The sequence below is a fragment of the Haliaeetus albicilla genome, chromosome 26 (assembly GCF_947461875.1).
Source record: "Haliaeetus albicilla chromosome 26, bHalAlb1.1, whole genome shotgun sequence".
Taxonomy (NCBI): domain Eukaryota; kingdom Metazoa; phylum Chordata; class Aves; order Accipitriformes; family Accipitridae; genus Haliaeetus; species Haliaeetus albicilla.
This window is the reverse complement of record NC_091508.1, coordinates 22,100,041-22,121,187: the sequence shown is the minus strand read 5'-3', so window position 1 is coordinate 22,121,187 and position 21,147 is coordinate 22,100,041. Positions and strand designations below refer to the sequence as shown.

Here is a 21,147-nt window from a genome sequence, read left to right as displayed (position 1 = left end):
AGGACTTACTTAAGTACAGCAAAAGGAGCTGCTTCAAGTCAGTATGCACAGATGATTTGTCCCAACAGAGCACAACTACTCAAAACCATTGCTCTCTCCACCGTCAGTTACAGCACCCTTGGCAAGAGCAGTGAGGTACGGCATCCCTCTGGGTCTTGGTTGGTGGTGTGCGCCCTGAGTCTGGCAGGGTTATCTGCCAGGAAGGAGCCTTCCTTTTGGCACAAATGAGCATACTCCAAATGAAGCAGCTGCTCAAGGAGGCCCCGCGCCATTCGTTTGTTTTTTTTATCAGCTGCTAAAAGTGCAGCAGCAGCTGTCCCTGGTGAGAGATGATTTTAGGAGGCAGAAGCACTCCGCCTCATTCCTGGCGTAACTCCCTATGAGAAATGGAGGCCTTAATTACATGGCTGACACACCCATTCTTACCCTGGGCAGAAGGTGGGGTTTGTTTCATGCTTTAAAATTCTCTCAATTTTAAATAGCTATAGCATCCCAGTGGAGAGAGATAACCAGAACTATAAAGAGAAAGAAATCAAGATTAGGGTTTTGATCCAAAATGTATTGCACCACAAATTTCATAGTGTTTCATAATACAATCCATATTTACAGCATAGAAGGAAAGAAATCCAATGGCCGTAGAAAGGATTATGTATACCACTGTTTTTATACAAGGGAAAGTGCATTAGCTTTTTAATATCTATGTATACACACCATTCTTGCTCCGATATCTAAAGAAAATTCAACACTTGAGAACTAGTTTATGGTTAAGCTGATCCTGTATGAGCTTTGGGATCTTAAACTGAAATTGTGTTAGTGAATATATAATCTCACATTTTATTTTGTCACTCTTTATTCCAGGCTGCCTGTACTGCTTTTCTTACTGTTCAGCAGTAACCTTTCAAGCCAGGATCAACATAAACCGATTAGTCATTCAGCAGGCATCAGCGTGAGTAGAGGGAATCCTGTCCCCTGGTCTCGGGTCCCACAGAAATAGGCCAGGGCAAAGGGACATTCTACAGAAAAAGACCTTAGAGAATAAAAGCTTCCCAGAACCAACAGGGTTATCCTGCCCCCACTTTGTTTCAGTAGAGGAGCAACTGATATAAACCCACTTTTTGATTGTCTATTTTCATACTAGAGCAGAGTTGTACTCTTCCCATAAACTTCTGTATGCTACTGTTAAGTGCCATGGATCAGGTTACTGAAGACTGTGTTTGGACAGGCTTTAGCGTACTAAAAAATCCTTTTGGTTTTCTTAACTTCAAATAAATACAACCTAGCTCTAAACTGAGGAGTGTCACTTGTGCCAAGGTAATAGCTACTGTGAATACCTGTGTCTGGGATATGACTGATCAACAAAAACTGGGGAGACCAGGCAGGGTAAAGAATTGCAGCACATTTACCACTCTGGTAACTGACCTCACGTGGAAGGATACATCTTTACCACAGCACAAGTGTGCATGGAAGCAGGGAGCAGCTCACATGCTGTAACTCTTAACACTACATCATCGACTGCCACCACTAAGGTCATTCAGACCCCTGTTAGCAAAGTTAAAACCTGAACAGTGACCCTACTTCCACTACAGGATAGCTGGAATTTTCTCAAATATATTTAATAAAATCACTGTTAGTAACACAAACCTCCTTGTAAGAGAATTACCAGAATTGCAGCCTGCTCATCCAATTCCACAGATATGTAGTTTTTTGAAAATATGTCCAGTTTTTAAGAAGTCAGACTTACTGCTGCTTCTCATTTTCATCTAGGTTTCGCAGTGGTGTTATAACTAGAGGCAAAATTGTATTACTACTCTGTGAGGCAAGTGCCACCTTGGTCCCCTTTTCTTAAGGGGAGAAGGAAAGCAAGCTGCTGGAACCAGATTTATTCGTTAAGAGTTGAATTTTGCCCTCAAAAACAAAAACCTCATGAACAGCATTTCTCGTACCATGTAGTTAGAACACAGTTAACAGCCCACTGTTCATAACAGTTTTTAAGCATCAGTATTTGAAGTACAGAAAACCACAACCAAAGGGGCGGATACTGGTTATAAAGATTTGTTGCTAGCAGACTTGGAAGAAAAAAAAAAAAATCAATGCGTTTAGTACCAATATTCTTCACCCTTTGTCACTAGATTTTTTTTTTTTTTAAAAAATAGAAGGTATTCTCAGTGTGCATTTACAATACCTGGAATTCAGCTTTAAAAATTTAAAATGGTTTACTATCCCTTCTTCCCAATGCTAACAACCTATGGTACAGGCTAATAGATTAGTTTTAAAGGCGACTGAGTATTAGGTACTATAATTAAGACCATTTTAATTATTATTTTTCTTTAAGAAAAGTAAAATCAGACAACTCTAAAGTTGTGCTCTCAAATTAAATAATCATCATCAACATGCAGCCTTCAGGACTGCAGGCCAGGATATATGCACCTTAAATTACACAGTGATATGAAAAAATGCAAACTATTAGTTATGTCAGTATTGTTATAGGCAAGGCAGATTTCTTTTTTGGTTAAAGCTCCTGCTCCTGTTCTTTGAAAGGCTTTTCAAACCGTCAAAAACTCAATACAGTACTGCCAACATTTTTTTTTTTTCATTGCTTGCTTTCCACAGCAAGACAAGGAAGCTTTACTGTGCCTAGAGTTACTCAACTCTAGCACTCTGTAACAGAAGCTGGAATCACCATCATAATAGATGCACGCGTTAGAAGCTTGAACTGCCAGCACCGGTATTAGCGAGGTTAACGTTACCCTTTGGTGCCAAGAAAACAAGACCGATGAGCACAAGGAGCTGACTTCCATTAAGAGACCATCGAGACAATGGTCCCCGAATCCAACCCAGAAGAGGTGTTTCAGTTTGTAGTGAAAATTTCTCCTTGCACAGTATTAGTTTTGTAAACAGTGTCAAAAGTTCTTGTACAAAATACTGCAATGACAGTGATTAAGACACACCTGAATTAGTGTGTTCAACGTTCTTTTCACAGAAAAAAGTGGCTAGATGCTGACTGTCCAATTTCAGGTTCCCTTAAGGCCACAGTGTCCTTGGGCTTGAGATAGAGGGCCGGATACTGCCTTTCGGAGATGGCTTTGACCCAAACCATGACATCTAGGACAGAAAAGCACAATACACATATGCTAGGTTCACACTTCTAAGAAGCTGAAGATTTGAAAAAGAAAGAATATGGTACAGAGGCAACTCCCCATCATTTGATGGAAATAACTATTTATAAAATGGAATGCTGCAAACTTCAGACTGAAGAAGTAAAGATAGTTTCACACAATCCAATCTGGAAGAAACAGCATCCACTTTCCACAAGTGAAGATGACTGAAGATTACACTTAATATAGTCCTTTAAAATAATGACAAATCACAAATCTACAGTCATTTAAACACAGTACCTTTAGTCAATCTAGTATTAAACCGTTCCGTTAACAAGATGGCGAGAAAATCTCCCTCAGCTGCAATCATAAGTAGACTGAACGTGTCCAGCTTACTGACTGCAGAGATGAATGCAGGACACAGAAGGAACCGAGGCAGCACTCATTTATGAACACTCACTAATAACCACATAGCCAGGGACATGCAGGAGATCTCATTTTATGCAATGGAAAGGCTTCCTGCTTTTAAATATTTGACTGTACTCCAGGCAAGGAGCTTCTAGCTTCCCTCCACAGACAGAGTCCACTGGGCAAAACTATGCTGTTACTCATTCACTGAAGCACTGGAAAGTTGCTACTTCCCTCACTGAAATGGACAAATTCCGACATGTATGTACGTGATTAGCTAATATTTTAATAATAAATTACGTTTATTATTGTAGCTAACATTTGGAGAAGATACTTTTCATGATCTCCCAGCATCTAAGAGTTTTCATTCCATCTGCTGGAAGTCCCGTTAAAGACTACAAGTGGAACAGAACCCTTACCTTGTACTCCAAAGTCTCTTTAAGCATGTTTTCTTCCTCTTGTGAAAAATTCAGTAATACAGATACAGCTTTAATTAGATGGAATGCCTGAAAGAAACCACAGTATTTTGTTGCTTATGATGCTCTCGGGCTCTACATTCTGGACTGCAGTGCAGCACAGTTTTTCTGTGGGTTTCGTCACAGACTTTTTAGTCACAACCGCAAAGAGCAGACCAGCAGCCTGCCATTATCCCCAGTTCCAATAGACTACGATGGCCTCTATCTTATTTCTTCTGTTTGTGTTTCCTGGCTTTCTGTTCTTTAACGCTGGTTTGCATATTTGCGGGAAAGACGACAAATGGGGAGCCTAGTTAGAGAAGAAGCTTGGCTCTTGTGGCATCCTAGTTTTTTTAAGCTTTGAAAAGTTGATCAAACCAGCACATAGAGTGGAAAGAATCATGGCTTTTTAAATATACACTTTATATTAACTCTGTAGTACTAACATTCTAAATGGGGCACACAATGTGGAGTTATTAAAGGAGTCAAGCACTCTGGGTACCATGGAGTTGCAGAATTATTTCTTGATCTTAGCCACTGACTTGCAATTAAGTGAAGTATATTGTTGGCATAACTTTTTTACCTTTAACTTTTTTGACACAATGTGGAGAGCATGAAGGATCTTCAAATGCAGAAGGAATTACCTCTTACAGATCAACAGCAAGTGGTTTATGTCTTTTCTTGGGGTTTTTTTGCTGTCTTAAATGTACAACCACTCTTAATTACATACTCCATACGCTTTTTAGAGTAGCGCAGAGGGATGTCTTATAGCTTCAGATCTTTAACTTCCAGACATAACTACCTCTTAAAAATTCACATTTCCCTTTCATTTAGTTCATAATAATAATCTGTACTTTCAAACATATCACTGTTAGCTACTTTGCTTCATTGTGCTGGATCAGTCAACAACTTTTTAAGTGTAAGAAGTATAGAATTGGCATAGAAGTGTCCTTAGCAGGTAACAGGTGGCAGTTTCTAGAGAAAGACAGACTTAGAAAGAGAAGGTAAGTGTACATCTTTACCTCAGATTCCCGGCAGGACATGAATTTTAGTACAACATGTTTAAGGTATTCAAAGTTTATCTCCCTTGAGTCATTTAAATCAGAGTTGTTTGTGACAGTCACAGAAGCATTAGGCACTTCAGAATTTGCTTTTTCACGTACTTCAGGTACCTCACTGTCAGGCCTTATTTTCTAAAAAAAAAAAAAAAAAAAAAAAAAAGGAAAAAGAGGAAGTACATTGTAGACTCTGTCAGCTTGACACTGGGAGAGGATCCGGGTCTGAGATATCTAACACAGAGGGCTTGTATCCACAAGGTGGGTACAACCTGGACATCAATAGGACAAGCTTCTCATCCTTCATGGGATCAGAGCAGAGAAGTGTCTTCACCTCTCCCTAGACTCTAAGACAGAAGCTAGTTGCTGTTAGCGTTACATGTACATTACCCAAACCAGCATGGAATTGGTTCCATGGTAGAAACTATCACCTGATAATTTTCTTTTATCACTAACCTGCTCTGCACCTTTCAAATGTGGGCTTTCTCCAAAACAATTTTCAAGCTCAGAACAAAAATAACGAATTTAAAACCTCCTTTGATTTTTTTTAAATAGAAGAATTTTTTCTTAGGAGGAAAACTATTGTAAAAGGGATTAAAGGGGAGCTTTCCCTGGGGCAGACATGAGTCCTATGGTAAAACTTAGCTGAATGGCAGCTCAGTACTCAGAAATGCATTAAATGCCCAAGATTACCAAACACAGGTCTTCTGTAGCTAAAATTCTCTGTTGCAAGGGCTGAGTGGTGATGGCTACCTGTCACACCATCCATTCAATAAATGATCCAGAACAATGCACTTCCTTAATTTAAGGGTTCACTGATCTGCCTGCAAACACAAGGGAACTTCAGACATCCCTAGTAAAAAAATTACGCTCTAGCTAGCAGTTAAGCTTTTGCAATTAGTAGTGCAAGTAACTGTCAGTAAGTGCCAGCTGAAGAGACTGAAAAAACATAACCCTTACCAACTCTTTCTGGAGGGTTTTCTTGAGTTCTGTCATTCTTTGCTGTAGCTGCTTTATCATCTGTAAGCACAGCAAAGGATAGTGTTAATACAGTATTGTCAAGACACATTTTGACTGACAGGTATCTGGAAAAACCCATGACAAACAAGTGTAATGAATGAAACAACATTAAACAACATTGACAGCTCTGAGGAAGCAACCCACATGTCTTGCCTTTCTAGCTGCACACATTAGCAGGCCTGTGACAGTATACTTGGCCTTTTGTGTGACAGCACAGTAGAAGTGACCTGAATTCACACAAAAGGGCTCTGCAGGAAAGCTGTAAATGGTATCATTTGGTGCATCTTTCCTCCAAAAGAGATAAGGATTCCTATGATTCTGGCCGCAGTTTTTAACCACTGTTCCTAGATCCTTGAACAATCCAGAGGAAAAAAATTTACTCACAGAATACTGGATTCAAACTGGATCTGCCATTTCGGTAAGCCTGTTGTCCTAAGGCTGCAGCATGGGCAGCACCAATTATTCAGCTTCCTAATTAAAAGGGGTAAGACTAACAGCCATTTCTGCTGTTTCAGTTCACCTTGTTTTTCTCAGCAATTTGCTGTTCCAGCTCTCTGTTATCCTTCTGAAGTTGAATGACATCTGCAGCCACTACCTCTCCATTCTGTTCCACCACATGGTTTTCTGGAGAATGGAAACGCTTGTTGTTCAGGGCTCTCGTTGATTTCTCTAGTTCTGAAACCTATAAAAATGAAGAGTGAATTGGAGAGATAACATGACATTTGCAAACCATGAACACTCCCCAGGAAGAAAGCTAGACTTCTTTTTGGTTGTTGTTTCAGGGGGGTGGCTGCTTTTTTAAACAGAAAGCATTAGTGGCTACATCTCTCCCTGGCCTGCTTATTACTTTTGGGTCTTTGTCTCATTGGTTTCATAATGGTTCTCCCAAGGCATTTTATGAGTCAAATAAAATAAGGGGTTGTCTTTCATAAACCAGTCACAGATCTGACTGGAAACAGCTTTCTTTAGGAAGACAGTAAACAAAAAATAATGGTGGTCTACACTGCTGGTCACGAGGTCACGAGCCAGTTGTCAGAGTAAACAGCTCCAAGCACGTATCACCAGGCATGACAGAACAGGGGGTCTCTTGCACACCTACTTATTTTCCGGAGAAGTCTGAACAGATCAGATTTGCAACCGCACTCACATTTTTCTCGTGTTCTCTGGCCAACAGGCACTCCTGCATCTGCAACTTCAGTTCATCGATTTCCTTTCTTGCCATTTCTTCTTTCTCCACTGCTCGGCTATTACTTGCTTCTATGTCAGACTGCAACTGATGCATTTGCAGCAAGACAGCTTCATGATCTGAGAAAGGCAAGACCTGCTTAGTATCAGTCTACTGAACCAAATGGGAGTTTCTAATTATTTTTCTTAAATGAAGCTACTTAGTGATAGTAAATTCTGAACTTTTTGCCTTGCTCTGTCATAAAGACAGAAAAGACGATGGAATTTAAGCCACCCGAGCGCACATGCATGTTTTTGCGAAGGAGCAGCCTAACTGTCTGAAAGTCAGAGTGATTTTAATACTTAACAACATAACTATCAGTTAGACCTGCTCTAAAAGACACCATCAAAAGTCTGTGTGACTTGTGCTGTGGCTGCGCAGGAACACTTGGGGCTGAGCTGCGAGCACAAATGGCTAGCCGGCACAAATGGCTACCAACACATGGCCAGCCAATGGAATGGTGCATGCAACAGGAGGCTACAGTGTTGTTCCCTTTGTAAATAATGGCAACACACAAGAGAAACATGGTGGGGTTAGGAACTGAAAGAAGATGACTACATTTTTTAGTAGGACTGTGGAATACGAGTTTGCAGCTGCTTTTTAAAATGTACATAATCTTTCAAGCGAGTGCAGTTTTTAAAGTGGTGCAACAAAGTAGCAGGTTTTGATCTGTATAATTTATTTCATGTTTTGCGCACCACAATAATTTACAAAAAGTACAGCAAGATTTGTTATTTTATGGTGTAGAAACATAAGACTTTGACTTTAAAAAGTGGTTTTGTTTTTAAGGACACAGTAGATAGATTGTCCGATTGTTGCTGAAGGATACAAGATTTTGAAAATTCTAACAGATTAAACATGGAAGAGAAATCTAGGATTATTACAATCTATCAGGCAAGCCCAAAACCAGAGACTGTACTTAGATAAAGCTGTCTGGGATACAGTAGACTCGCTTGGTCTAACCTTGACTGAGTTGGTTCAGTTCTTCCTTCTGTTTTAGAAGCATATCACATTTTTCATCAATCAGCTGGTCTTTTTCCTTTATTAAGGAAGCCAGATGTGAAACCTTCAAAGCAGGCAAACAAACAAAAATCATTAGATATAAAACTAGAAGAGGGCATTGAAAGATTTCAACATACCTCAGAAGTTCAGAATTTGTTCTTTTTTTTTTTTTTTTTTTTTGTGGGAAGGACTGGAGAAGAACTCCTGTATCAGTGACAAAGGCAGTGGCTGGTATCTACAACTGGCAGGGGCTGCCTGAGTTCTGTGCTAGACAATACAACACCTTGAAAAAGTGGTTTGTGCAGCATTAGTGTTACAGATAATACAATGTGGATGTCTGTAATCTGTCCAGAGACTCACAGAAGACATCACCTCTACAATGCTGACCTCATTAAAGAGCACTGAAGTCAATGTGCTGTAAGAGCTAAAAGACACTTCACTTCTGATAAACTCTGTGCCATAATTACAGATTGCCTCATAACCAGCAGGTGGCAGCTGTAAAACAGCCACTCAGCAAAACCAGAGATTGCCTTATACCCCTTTCACATACAGGTGGACCAGGCAAGCATGGATCTACAGCAGTCCCAGAAGAATAAAGAAACCAAAAGATGGGACGAAATTTGGTCAAACCTGCTCAGTTGGCAGTTCCCAGCTTAAAGAAACATAAGTTCACATTATCCACCGTGACCATTTTTAATAAAAGAAGAGGAAAACAAGACTACCTAGAATTTACATTTGGATACCGGATACAACCTCCTCCCTATGAGGAAATTTACAATTTTAGAACTGCTGAGGGACAAAGATGTTCCTTTCAGTGTTTATATCAAAACAACTGAACGAATAGGTTTCCTTAAAACAAACTGCCAACTAGTCAATGGCTCAGGATGGCTGACCTACTGGGACTACACATCATCTTACACATTTAAAGGGCTCCGAAATACCAGTCACCTTAATTCTGAGCAAATGTATTCACTTGCTACCACCTGGTCTTCCCCTCAGTTGTCCATATTCAACTGCCACAACTTGCCATAACTCTTGAGTCTACAAACTTATCAATATCCTTAACTTTGCAGTCAGCAGCATTTTACATTCTTCCAATGGAATAACTCACCTAAGTTGATTACATTCTTGTGCAGGCATTTACATAGACACCCTTAAGTTTCAAGTTCACTGAGGCAACCACTGCTGTCTTGCATGCTGAGGATATGATTCTGACTCATGTTCCTGACTTATGAAAATTAAGTCCAAATCTAGTCTGGTCTGTGCAAGGTCGGGAGCACCCAAATATTTTAAACCATCAGTATTAACCAACCTGCTGTTGTAATTCCTCTCTCTGTTTTCGTGCTTCTTCCAATGCTTTGGCAATTTCAACACTGACAGTCTCTCTGCTGCTCAATTCATTCTGCAAACCAAAAGTAATTCAGAGGTTACTCAAGACAACTAAAATCAAGTCAGTCTCTCATCTTTAAACCCAAATTCATTAGCAACTAGAACAGCGTGATTTACGCTTCCAAATGAGTTACTGTTGTTTTACTGCACTGCTGCTATCTGCATGTGCAAGAGCAACACAGAACTGATGCAAGGAGCCAAACATATCCAATGCTTAAAAGATCTTTTAGCTTGAAGTCTCTATTACAATGAAGTAGCTCCTTCCTACAACTGATCTCTATTCCAATTGTGCATCTAAGAGTAGCTACAGAAAAAAAAACTTTCAACACTAAAATTACAGTCAAAAGACTGAGTATAAGCTGTAAATACCTGACCAACTTAAGTTTTTAACTTGTGTTTTGAATGCTATGAGTGGAATTTGATGTTGAGCTATTCTGTATTCATTCCTGCTAACAGGATTTAAAAGCTCTTCAGGCCTGACAATAGGGGAATGTATTATTTCTGCCTCATTTAGGCAGACCCAAGCATTCTATTTCAGAAAAGGATCAGCTATTTGTAATGCTCCTCAAATACATTTCTACTGAGTACCAAAGATGATTTACAGCTGTTAAGTACCTGCAACCTGAATGTAGTGTGACTCCCAAGTACGGAGAACGTAATACACTTTGCCATTAACTGTTTCTCAAACAGCTTTGTATTTAACCAATGTCACTAACCAATTAAGGCCTTACCTTTAACCTGTTCAATTCAGACTCTTGTTTTTTTAAAGAGCTCTCATACTCTGCTCTGCTTCCATTAAGATTTTCCTTTTCCTTTTCCAACTGGCTCTGTAAAATAAAGATTGCTTAAATACCAAGTACAATTATTCTAATGCTTTGTTTAAACAATTAAAGTCATCAAATGCTTTGTTCATATTTAGCTTTTCAAAGTATGAGATCTTCTATTATAATGCTAGGAGTGCTGAATAAGAACATTTGGACAATATGCAAGATCTACAAGCTGTGTTAAAACCATTTTGTGAAGACCCACATGGCCCACTTAACAGTTTCTGTACTTACGATCTTGTGCTGAGTAGCTGTTTTATCAAATTCCCAAGCTGTTTCAAGAGCAGCAATTTGAGACTCCAGCCCAGAAATTTTCCGATCATACTGCTGTTTCTCACTTAAAATCTGTTGCTGTAGTTTACTTCTTTCGTCCTCTAGATCAGTTTGCTTAAGAGAAATAAAGAACACTACATTAATAAAATGGTATTTTAAAGCTCTGACAAGAATCGGACACCATTCAATGAGACACATACTCAAACTGAAGCAACACTATTCCTTTGGGAGCAGCATCATGTACTCATATACTGACATTAGTTTAGGGGATAAACAGCAAGAAAACACTTGAGTAACAAAACACAGAGAAGTGAGTGTCTCTGGAGATGCTGAAGACTGATCTGCTACTGGTCAGTGAAACATCATGCAAGGTACTCACCAACTTCTGGATCTTCAGATCCTGCTCAGCAGCTGCTTCTTCACTCTTTTTCAATGCTTCTGTTGCAATCTGTAGTTTTTGTTCCAGTTCTTTATTCTAAAATATAACCATACATTAAATTCCTGATCCAATGTCATCTATGTTATTAGAAAAAATATACAGAATGTGGGATGACCCAGTAGGGGAAAGTAAACATTAGAACCATGAAACCACATAGTTCAGAGGACTGCCCACTTGCTGCTTTTAAAAACTCATCACCATACCACTACTGCCCAGCAATGCCTGCACTTCAGCTAGTTGTTTCTTATGACAGGGAAGATATGCATGAAATCTCTAACTTCATAACCTCTAGGCCCTTCTCTGCCACTGCAGGTGAGGAGATGACCAGAGACGTTGATCAATTAGACTTTCCTTTCAAGACTAAATGTGACATACAGTCTCTCGCCTTTGGCTGAGAGCACAAGTGCAGTGAGGGGAGGAGGTATAGGACATAAAGATGCTGGAAACAGTGGGAATTTGTAGTGAAATAAAAAAAATACTTACCTGTGTTTCCAACCGGTTCACAGTCTCAGTGTGATGCGTTCTGTCTGTTAGTACCTGCTGCCTGGTTTCATCCAGTTTTTGCTCAAGAGTAGCTTTCTGAAGATTACATTGAGATGAACAGGAGGAAGGATGGACAAAGAGATAAGTGGGGTTTCTCAGTTAAGATTTTTCTTTTTATTTCATTAATAGGGTCAAACTAAAATGGAACAGTTATTTTGATGTGCAATGCAGCTTTGCTCTTGGGAGCCAGCAAGTTTGATGCTACTGCATAGGGCCTCTGTAGATCACGTTGCCCTGGGGATGACATCATTAAGAATGGGAAATTCACTGACATCCTGTCATGATCCAGATATAAGCTCTAATCAGCAGCTAAGTTGTAATTTTCTAACCCAGGCCAAGTTTAAGGGATTTAAAAAATTTTTTTTGAAAGCTTAACTTCCCCTGCATCACAGCAAATACACAAACAAACAAGGTAAAACATTTGCTAGTTATGGTAGTTACTTTTGAAATGTTTTACTACCCCCCCATGGACTTTAAACTGGCTCGAGTTTACTAAGCCAAACTCTTTTATCACAGCAACACTGAGTTGATATACCTTGTAGGTAAGCCTGACCAAGGAAGAGCATACCTTCCCTTGTCTCCCCAAGACCCAGCTGGGGAAGCACAGCTCCAAGCTGATTCTGAACAGGAGCATCAGTGCTTGAGAAAGAGATGAAGTAATGAAAGAAAGGACATTAACCAAAGCTAAGGTCTTTCTGTTTTCAGCTGTTTCTTAACACTTCTGAGGCTCAAGCTTTCAGTATACAACATTCTGTTCAAACACCTATGTGCAAAAACAGTTCCCCTTCCTGTCCCAGTGCTTTACAAGGCATGGTAATAGAAGATGAAGAACAAGGAGAAGTGTTCACTGTAAGGATTAACCAATAAAACTCCCAAGTTGTTCTACCTCCTGTGAAAATGTTAAAAAGCTGCTCTTTTGCTTCTAAGCAGTCAGATGCATTGCCTAAACAGACAATGCAGGAAGACCAATAAAGACAGCTGTGCAATATCTACATGAACAGGCTCAATGTAGATACCCACACAATTCTGTCCAGCATAGACAGTGTGCCAATATACACTGAAGGGACAAATGTGCCTGCATTACATCATCATATATTCTTTCCATGTATGAGAAGTAACGTTATGTCCTAAAAAAGAAAAAAATCTCACTAAGATTGCACTTTTAAGCAGTCTATAAATGTATAATTACCTCTCTGAGTAGCTCCTGCACATGTTCATCTCCTGAAAGATTTCTTTCTAGCTTTTTTTCCAAGGAAGACACTTTTTCCTGCAACTGTTTGGTAAGTTTATTTCTCTCAGCAAATTCAAAAGTCATCTGTGAGAACAAGAAATCACAGCATGTTTTTTGTAGTGAACCTTTCAGCTAATCCATTGTGGTTTGACTTTATGCTATTAGAAGGAGAAAAATCTTATTTGGAAAGACGATATGATCCCAAAACACTTTCTAGACACCAAATATCAAGCTCACAGTGCATTACCCAAATGTACACCTTGACACCAGCCAACAGCAGATGCATCTGAAAACACTTAACCTTTTGCTTGTGTTGTTCATATTCCACCTTCAGAGATTCATGCTCCACTTGTAACACTTCCAGTCTCTTCTCACAACCAGAACCAGAAATTCGAGCCTAAAAATTTTGAGAAATTACTTGCTTTGAAACTTAGATTTCCAAAAACACATAACTGATATCTAATCTAACTTCTGCAGACAAGGAGCTCTTTAAATCAAATCTCACTTAACTCAAACTTACATTTTGCAAGTCTACAGAAAGCTGCTGAATGACAGTTTGTAGCTCCTGTTCTCTTAACTCCAGAGCAGTGATCTTATTTTCTGCATTTGTCTCAGCTGTCATTAGTTCATCTCTTCACAGAAAGAGAATAAAAAAAAGTGACATACCGTTCCAGAAAAATAATCTTTAGCAGATAATTCTGCTACTTATGAAAATGAACTAAGCAACAATATTTTCTTGTCCTAAAACCAGCCACTGCTTGATTACACATTTTCCAAAAAAAGTGACAGTTAAGCATTCCAACTATGAAAAAAAGAAATCATAACATGCTTACAAAACCCTAAACAAGTACTACTTTAGTTGGCTTGAAAAGAAACATGAACCTGGCATTTACATCCACATCAGCATAGCAGAAGCAATTATTCAGTCAACTCACTACATATATAAACTCTTCCAAAAAAGCAGAGCTGGGCATGAAGTAAAAGTATAGGGGAAATGCATACACTGCTCCTCATGGAAGACCACATCCATACCTCTGTGCCTCTAGCTCCAAGAACTGCTGCTGCAATTCTTGAAGATCTTTCCTTAGGCCTGATGACTCGTTGCTTGCATCCTGAAGCACCTCTTTAGCGTGGGCTAGTTCTCGAGTGCACGCCTCTAGCTCCTGCTCTGTTTTGCTCAGAGATTCTTCCTTTTTCAAAAGCTGAATATTAGAATGTTATCTTAGACAATAAAGATGACCCAGTAACACTGATAAAGCCTTCTCATTGAAACTTGTCCTTTTTATTAAGTTATGAGCTGAATTAAATGAGATAATAAATAACTCCCAGAAAAGTCACTGTTGAAATAAACTATGTAATATTGAATGCATGTACCTACTGCTGAGATTTTGACACCGACCAAGACTGTATACGAGCATAAAGGCTAAAAAAATTAATGCAGAGCTACCACTAACTTGGTACTCTAACACAAATTTTAGGAAAGAAAAAAAAAAAAGTTTAAAAAAAGCTTACCATGTGTTTAACTTTGGCAATTTCCTGCTGTTGAAAGCCCTCCAGTTCATCAATTTCATCTCTTTTTTGAAAAAAGTTCAAACTCTGCTCCTTCATTTCTTGTAACTGTGTCTCAAGCATTTTTTTTTCCTGATAAACCAACAACAACAAAAGGAAACCAAGAATATCTGTATGGTCATTTCAAGTCAATGGGAGTTTAGTTAAATTCTGGGAAAGGAATCTTGTCTTGCAGCCATAAGGCTCTCTCATGGTGCCATATATAGCACTAGAAACTCTTTCACATTCATGTCGCAGTAGGCAATGTGGAGCAAATTACCGAACTTCAAAAATCTCAAAAAAAATCCGTATTCATTACAATGCAGCCAATTATCACCTAACTGAACTCTTAAAAATGGGCAGCAAACAGTAGCATGTTTAATGTCTTCATAATCAGAGATACTTTAAAATAGACTAAGCTAAAGAGCTGGAACAACTACAAGACTGAAAGCCTGTATTAAAAAAATCCCTACCAAATAGTTTATTTTATGAAACAGATGACCTACTGCAAGAGCTCAGACGAAGTCACTACCTCCTTCTGTATCCCAGCTGCCTCCTCTGTAATAAAGGAAACTATTGTTCCACCTTACAGAAGTACATCTTTCTCATCGCAAGCCATCATTCTTTACTTCCCCACTGAAAAACAATTCCAGAAATATCTCCTGAAGCTCTGGGGCTGGCAACAAAAGCAAATGTTTGGCCTCTCCCATTGAACCAAGATCAAATAATAAAAAGGGCTGAACAGAATTGAGTTGTAGGAAGTGTGCAGGCTGGTGTTTGCAAATGTACTACACAGAAACATTAAAAAAACAAAACAAAACAAGCCAAAGGTTAATTACCTTTTCAACTTGACCCAGTTTTTCTATCCACTCCTGACCAAGTAAGAAAGGAGAAAAAAAAAAATAAATCAATTTGTAGACTTTCAAGGACAGCATTTATGGTAAAAAAAAAAAAATTTGTATTGTTAACAGAGATACTAAGTTGTGGTAATGATTAAAAAAATAATCAGCAAAGGAAAAGTACCAGCTAGTGTTTTAATACATAAAGGCTGAGGAATCATTTATGCCACCTGAATACATAAGCTTTTGTCGTGGTTTAACCCCAGCCAGCAACTAAGCACCACGCAGCCGCTCACTCACTCCCCCCCCATCCAGTGGGATGGGGGAGAAAATCAGGAAAAGAAGTAAAACTCCTGGGTTGAGATAAGAACGATTTAATAGAACAGAAAAGAAGAGACTAATAATGATAATGATAACACTAATAAAATGACAACAGTAGTAATAAAAGGATTGGAATGTACAAATGATGCGCAGGGCAATTGCTCACCACCCGCCGACCGACACCCAGCCAGTCCCCAAGCGGCGAATCCCTGCCCCCCCACTTCCCAGTTCCTAAACTGGATGGGACGTCACATGGTATGGAATACACTGTTGGCCAGTTTGGGTCAGGTGCCCTGGCTGGGCATGAGAAGCTGAAAAATCCTTGACTGTAGTCTAAACGCTACTGAGCAACAACTGAAAACATCAGTGTTATCAACATTCTTCACATACTGAACTCAAAACCTAGCACTGTACCAGCTACTAGGAAGACAGCTAACTACATCCCAGCTGAAACCAGGACAGCTTTATGCAAGCAAAATAAAATAAAAGCAACAGGTCTACTGCAATTGAATCTTACCAAACCCAAGTACAAGCTTAATTTCATTTAATTTAATTTAATTAGAAATTGTTTTGGGCTCTTTTTAAAAGCAGAACAGTCAGAACAATGACAAGTCCTACACCATTTCTGGCATTTGAACTTAACACTCCTTTCTTTCCTCAACACTGGCACGCTAAGCATACACAATGCTGAATAACTATTTTAATTAATGGCGACACCTGCTTAAAGCATCAAGGTCATGCACTCAGATCTCCACAGACAGTCCAAAGTTGAGTTGTTCAAGCTCTGTTACCTGGTCCTTTTTTTCTAAGGCCAAAGCCATTCCTTCAGCCATCTTGGCTCGACTTGCCTGGTGAGCTTCATTCTGTTCCTGAAACTTCCTCATGGAGGCTATCAACAGAGAATCACCAGCTATATTAAAAACTCATTTTTTTAAAATTGCTTCTCAATTTTCTTTATGTTATTTATAACTTTAAAGAGCTTCTTCTGCAAGTAATTAGCCCCATCTTGACTCTTTAGGACTAACGCTGTGCCACTTATTACCTCACACTGCTCGCACATTGGACAAATGCCAGAAATAACAGAAGATAGAAACAGCGTTCCTCACTGGATTATAACAAAGCTGTAGGTTTCAGAAAGGTCCCTCCTGCATGTCAGCCCCAAATTTGGCAAAAGGAGTATAACAACAACTTTGTTCAACAGCCAACACACTACTGCTGCTTTTTACACTGTAAACAAGGCAAGAACTTGTGTTCTAATTCTTTGCAACCTAGAGGTGCACAGTTTGAAAGGAAATGATTAAAACATATGTACATCAAACCCGTTTCCTTCCAACCATAACAATTTTCAACTTAAAAAAAAGGGAAAAAGAAAAGTACGTACAATCCTGATGCTTTTCTAATGCATTTTCAAGCTTCTCTTTTATCTTCTGCAAGTTTCGGATCTGATCAGCATAATCTTGTGTGAGGAAGGAGACGCACAGACCAGGAATGAACAGACATTGGGGAAGGAAATTTTTAGGGGAAAAAAAAAAAAGAAAAAAAAAAGAAAAAAGGATGAGTGGAAAATGACAATGATTTTCTTAATCAGAAAATCATTCCTGCTGAGGAGATCTTGGGTGACCATAACAATGAACACAAGTAAATAGTTCTGTACTGTCCATAGGGTAAATGGTTGGTACAAACAGGAGGACTTGTCCTAGGTGTGCTTGTTACACAAGAAAGGGCAGCACCAGAGAATGAAGAACTATCCCCACTTTTTACTTCATTCAAGAACAGCGATCTATTTAACTCTGTTTAGGAAAGGTCTCTCTCATTGGAGGATGCAAGGATGGGGCAGTTCACAGACGCTTGCATCCTTGTTCCATGCTGCTCATTGTTCAAGTCACACAGTATCTCTGAGGCTAAGCACTGACTGGTGCTCCCACTGGGGTAACAATCTCCCACTCTTACTACTACCATGCCTACCAAGCAGAACTGACAAGGAAGGAGATATTAAAAAAAAAAAAACAGAAGAAAATACACACACACCTCGGAGAATTTTACACACAATGGAAAGGAGGATTTACTTACTGATTGGGCTGCTTGCACAAGCCTCTTGATACTCAGAGCCTCCTTCTCTTATACTAAGCCCCAACCAGCACTTTTGAGTTTAACCTTATTCAAAGAGGTGAACACTTTGCCCTTTCAAAGTGCAATCTGAAATAATTTTTGAATCCTATATTTTCTTCAACTGAACAGGAGTCTGATAAATCTCCAGAATAAATTACAATAATCCTGAGCTGGCTATAACCTTTCCTTATTTTCCAAGGCCTTTGGGAAGCAGCAGCATAACACAGTTTAGTCTAGTCTCTGATCCACTCCATACAATAAGCATGGAAAGCAGTGTCAGAGCAAAGCCCTTACCACAGCTTTACAGTAGGTATTATCTTGGAAAGAAAAAAAGCCTCAACACTGTTTTATGTTGAACCCTTTGCTTTTTATTCATTTCAAAGTTCACTTCTTTAAGGATGGCACCATGTTACTGTCAACATCAGAAAGCTTAGATCCTAAGAGAAACAAACCATTACATACAAAGAGTAAATAAAATAAAAGCTAGGAAAGGCACTATTTGAAGCATGGGGACAGAAAGGTATCCCAGCTGTTCAAAAGAATCACATAAATGTGTCGTGCAATCAGCAGAAAAGAGTCAGTCTTCTTTATAAAAAATCAGTGATACTAGATGCTACCTAGATGACAATCAACAGGGTTGTTACAAATAAATTTTCAAAAAAACCTAACCCCATGTATTTTTAATAAATTAAACCACTTAAGTTCAAAGGAAAGTATTTCCTAAACTAATAGGGTTTTATATGTATCAAGACACATACCAGACAGCTTGACCTCCAGTTTTCTTATTTGTTCATTTCTTCTGAACAACTGGGATGAAAGATCCTCTCTCGAGCTGCTTCCATCAGAAGCCTTGGTAGAAAAACAACACTCACGTAACTTACAAAATTTAGAAAAAAGCAATCCTGCCATATGCTAACTCCACGATAACACACAGTATCCCACCTAGAAATAATGCTTCAGTTTTTCACATAAAGGGGAAAGTTGTACTAGCACAGCAGAATGTGTAAAAAGTGCTGAAGAAGAAAAACAGTAAGGGCTTAAATAGTCAGCTCTGCAATGCTAGCCTGTTCCATGAAATACAATGCTTTTAAAAGAAGCTATACTGAAAACTAGTTGTTCAAACTGATCACTGAGGAGATGGCATAATGGAATCACTAAGGGCGGGGGGGGGAAATCAGGCTCTACAGTACAGGTTTCAGGATGGGTCAAAGCAAAAGTCTTCTGAGAAACTAAGTAGAACAGAAACAGTAACGCTCTTCAGGTGGGATAAGCTTGCATAAGCACTAATACAGTAGTCTTTCCATGCAATGGCCTCTCCATGCAAAATCTACCGTATAGCTGACTTATGATTCTTTATGGGGTTTTTTTTGCTCCATAAAAATCAACAGTAAAAGCAGTTAAATGAATATTGCTAAAACAACTAATTCTTGGAGGTTTTCTGACAACCATTCAAGACTTCAGCTACTGTCATTGTTTTCTGTTCTCTAAACTTGCAAGATGGTGAATGAAATTTCTACGTGAGAATTTAAGTGCAAAAAAAATTCAGAAAAACACAAGACTAATATATTTCCATTGTAAAATGTATTTAAACATTAGGAACTCCAACTTTCTGCTTAACAGAACTGTAATTTCAGCTGAACTTCAGAAAAAAAAGGAGTTGAAACTCAACTGTGTAAATAACCTCTCCATTTTGCAGACAGCAAAACAGAACGATAAAGCAACTTGCTGCAATACAGCATATACTGTTGGTTCCAACAGTGGTGCAACACTGTGTCTTAATCCGGGTTTTCAAAAATAAGATTGCCATCAAGGGGCAGAAGTGCCAGAGCATTACAGGGTTTCATTTACCCCATATGCTCCTGGAATGATACCACTTGCTTAAAAAACACTTTATAATGAAAGAGAATTTAAACCAGACGTCGGAGGAACTACAATGGTTTTGAGTGCAACAAAACTGCATACGCGTTCTTGGCAGTGACATTAACGATATGCTTGGGTAGGAAAAGCACCAGGAAGCCAAGAGGTAAACACAGATCCATGGTACAATGATAGCTAACCAGTGCCTGGCTTGCTTTCCTACTGCTTCAGTAATTAATTTTACAGATAGGTACCTCACATGTTACTACAGCTTTATTCAATATTTTATGTGTGTTTAAGAATGTTCTGTATTGAGATAACTTTGTTACTCATGTTTACATGGGAATATAAGCCTCCTGGTAACTACCACAGTTCACACACAAATATTTTCTCTTCAGTATTTAAGTTTATTCGAGCTAGTGATTCATTTATGCATTAAGATGCACACCTACAAAGACACCACAATACATATTCAGCTCATACACTAGACTTAAAATGGTTGTCTGTAAAACCATAAGAGAAATGCTGTAAGAGAAATCAAAATTCAAAGCAAGGTGTAACTTACAAAGTCATCTCCGGAGTCTGCTCCCACAGATGTAATTGACTCCTTGCTAACAGACCTGGGTATCCTGGCAGCTCCTCCTGGTCTGGGAGCAATAGCTGCCTCTTCCGCTATTTTCTTCTTCAGTTTTGCAAACATTTTACTGCTCTATAGCATGGAAATATCCAGGTACTTTGAAAGCCCAGTAGCTCCAATATGTTTAATATACTGACACTCTGTTTAAAGCCTCCAGATGCCGAGATTTAATTTCATGCCTCATCCACTGTTTTATTGCATTTCTAGTTCCATTAAAGCCTTCATAGCCTAACAGTACCTGCAAATTAAAGAGATATGGTTTCCACACTAAAAATTTCTACCCATATTAAGCGTTTAAAAATAACTAAATGCCTTTTAATGGCACACCTGTTATAATACCCTAAGAAGAGAATCACCCAGAGCAGAACCCTTTAAAAAAAAAAAACCAAAACCCAAACAAATCCCAACCGCGACCGTGTTCTGCGGCACGCTGCCCACCCCCCCACCCCCACCCCCACCCGCGGGACAAGCAGCGGCCGGGGCCGGCCTCCGCTGCGGGAGCAGGCGGGTCTCCGCAGCCCGGCGGGTCTCCGCAGCCCGGCCCCCACCCAAGGGCCAGGGAAGCTCAGGGCAGGCCGGTCCCCGGCGGCTGCTGCCCTGCTCTGAGGGAGCCGAGGACCCGCCGCCGCTCACCCGCGGCCCCCAACCGAGCGCTGCGGCCCGGCCCCGCCACTCCCCGGTTCCCCAGCCCAGCTCCGCGGCCTGGCCCTGGCCCGCCGGCCCCCCTCCCGCCCTCACCGCCCATGGCCTGGCCTCGCCGCCGGGACCCCAGGGCCGCCGCCGCCACCGCCGCCTCGGCCGCCCCTTCCTCTGGCGACGCTGACCCGGAAGCGCCGCGCGGCCGGAAGCAGCGCGATCCGCGGCGCAGGCGCAGTGG

The 21,147-nt window shown here is 39.9% G+C and overlaps 2 protein-coding genes across 4 annotated transcripts in view; one reads left to right on the top strand and one right to left on the bottom strand.

Moving 5' to 3' along the window:
• The window catches only part of RPL35 (ribosomal protein L35), a 152,643-nt gene that overhangs the window by 78,339 nt on the left and 53,157 nt on the right, over positions 1–21,147 (top strand). The window lies entirely within an intron of this gene.
• On the bottom strand, positions 276–21,111 carry GOLGA1 (golgin A1). Of its 3 annotated transcripts, XR_011322296.1 has the most exons (24): positions 21,009–21,111; positions 20,199–20,508; positions 18,535–18,625; positions 17,049–17,123; positions 16,459–16,556; positions 15,347–15,379; positions 14,472–14,600; positions 13,992–14,161; positions 13,480–13,591; positions 13,261–13,356; positions 12,918–13,043; positions 11,669–11,764; positions 11,126–11,221; positions 10,708–10,860; positions 10,381–10,476; positions 9,573–9,662; positions 8,222–8,324; positions 7,181–7,338; positions 6,554–6,715; positions 5,974–6,033; positions 4,981–5,151; positions 3,923–4,009; positions 2,949–3,102; positions 276–515 (listed from the first exon to the last, which is right to left on the bottom strand). XR_011322296.1 is itself a non-coding variant. In XM_069771401.1 (23 exons), the coding sequence occupies exons 2-23, from the start codon at positions 20,331–20,333 to the stop codon at positions 3,022–3,024; spliced, it is 2,418 nt and encodes an 805-aa protein (XP_069627502.1). In that variant the 5' UTR covers positions 20,334–20,508; positions 21,009–21,111; the 3' UTR covers positions 539–3,021. The 3 variants fall into 3 exon arrangements, 2 of the variants coding, with proteins under 2 accessions (XP_069627502.1, XP_069627503.1); XM_069771401.1 differs by lacking the exon at positions 276–515 and having other exon boundaries at positions 539–3,102; XM_069771402.1 differs by lacking the exons at positions 276–515; positions 17,049–17,123 and having other exon boundaries at positions 539–3,102.

Bases quoted from the DNA above. Each gene is read 5' to 3' on its own strand.
- GOLGA1 (XM_069771401.1), bottom strand. From the start codon at position 20,333: ATGTTTGCAAAACTGAAGAAGAAAATAGCGGAAGAGGCAGCTATTGCT. The intron at 16,557-17,048 runs GTACGTACTTTT...CTCTGTTGATAG, and splicing joins ATTAGAAAAGCATCAGGATT to CCTCCATGAGGAAGTTTCAG. The intron at 15,380-16,458 runs GTAACAGAGCTT...TTACTTGGTCAG, and splicing joins CCTTAGAAAAAAAGGACCAG to GAGTGGATAGAAAAACTGGG.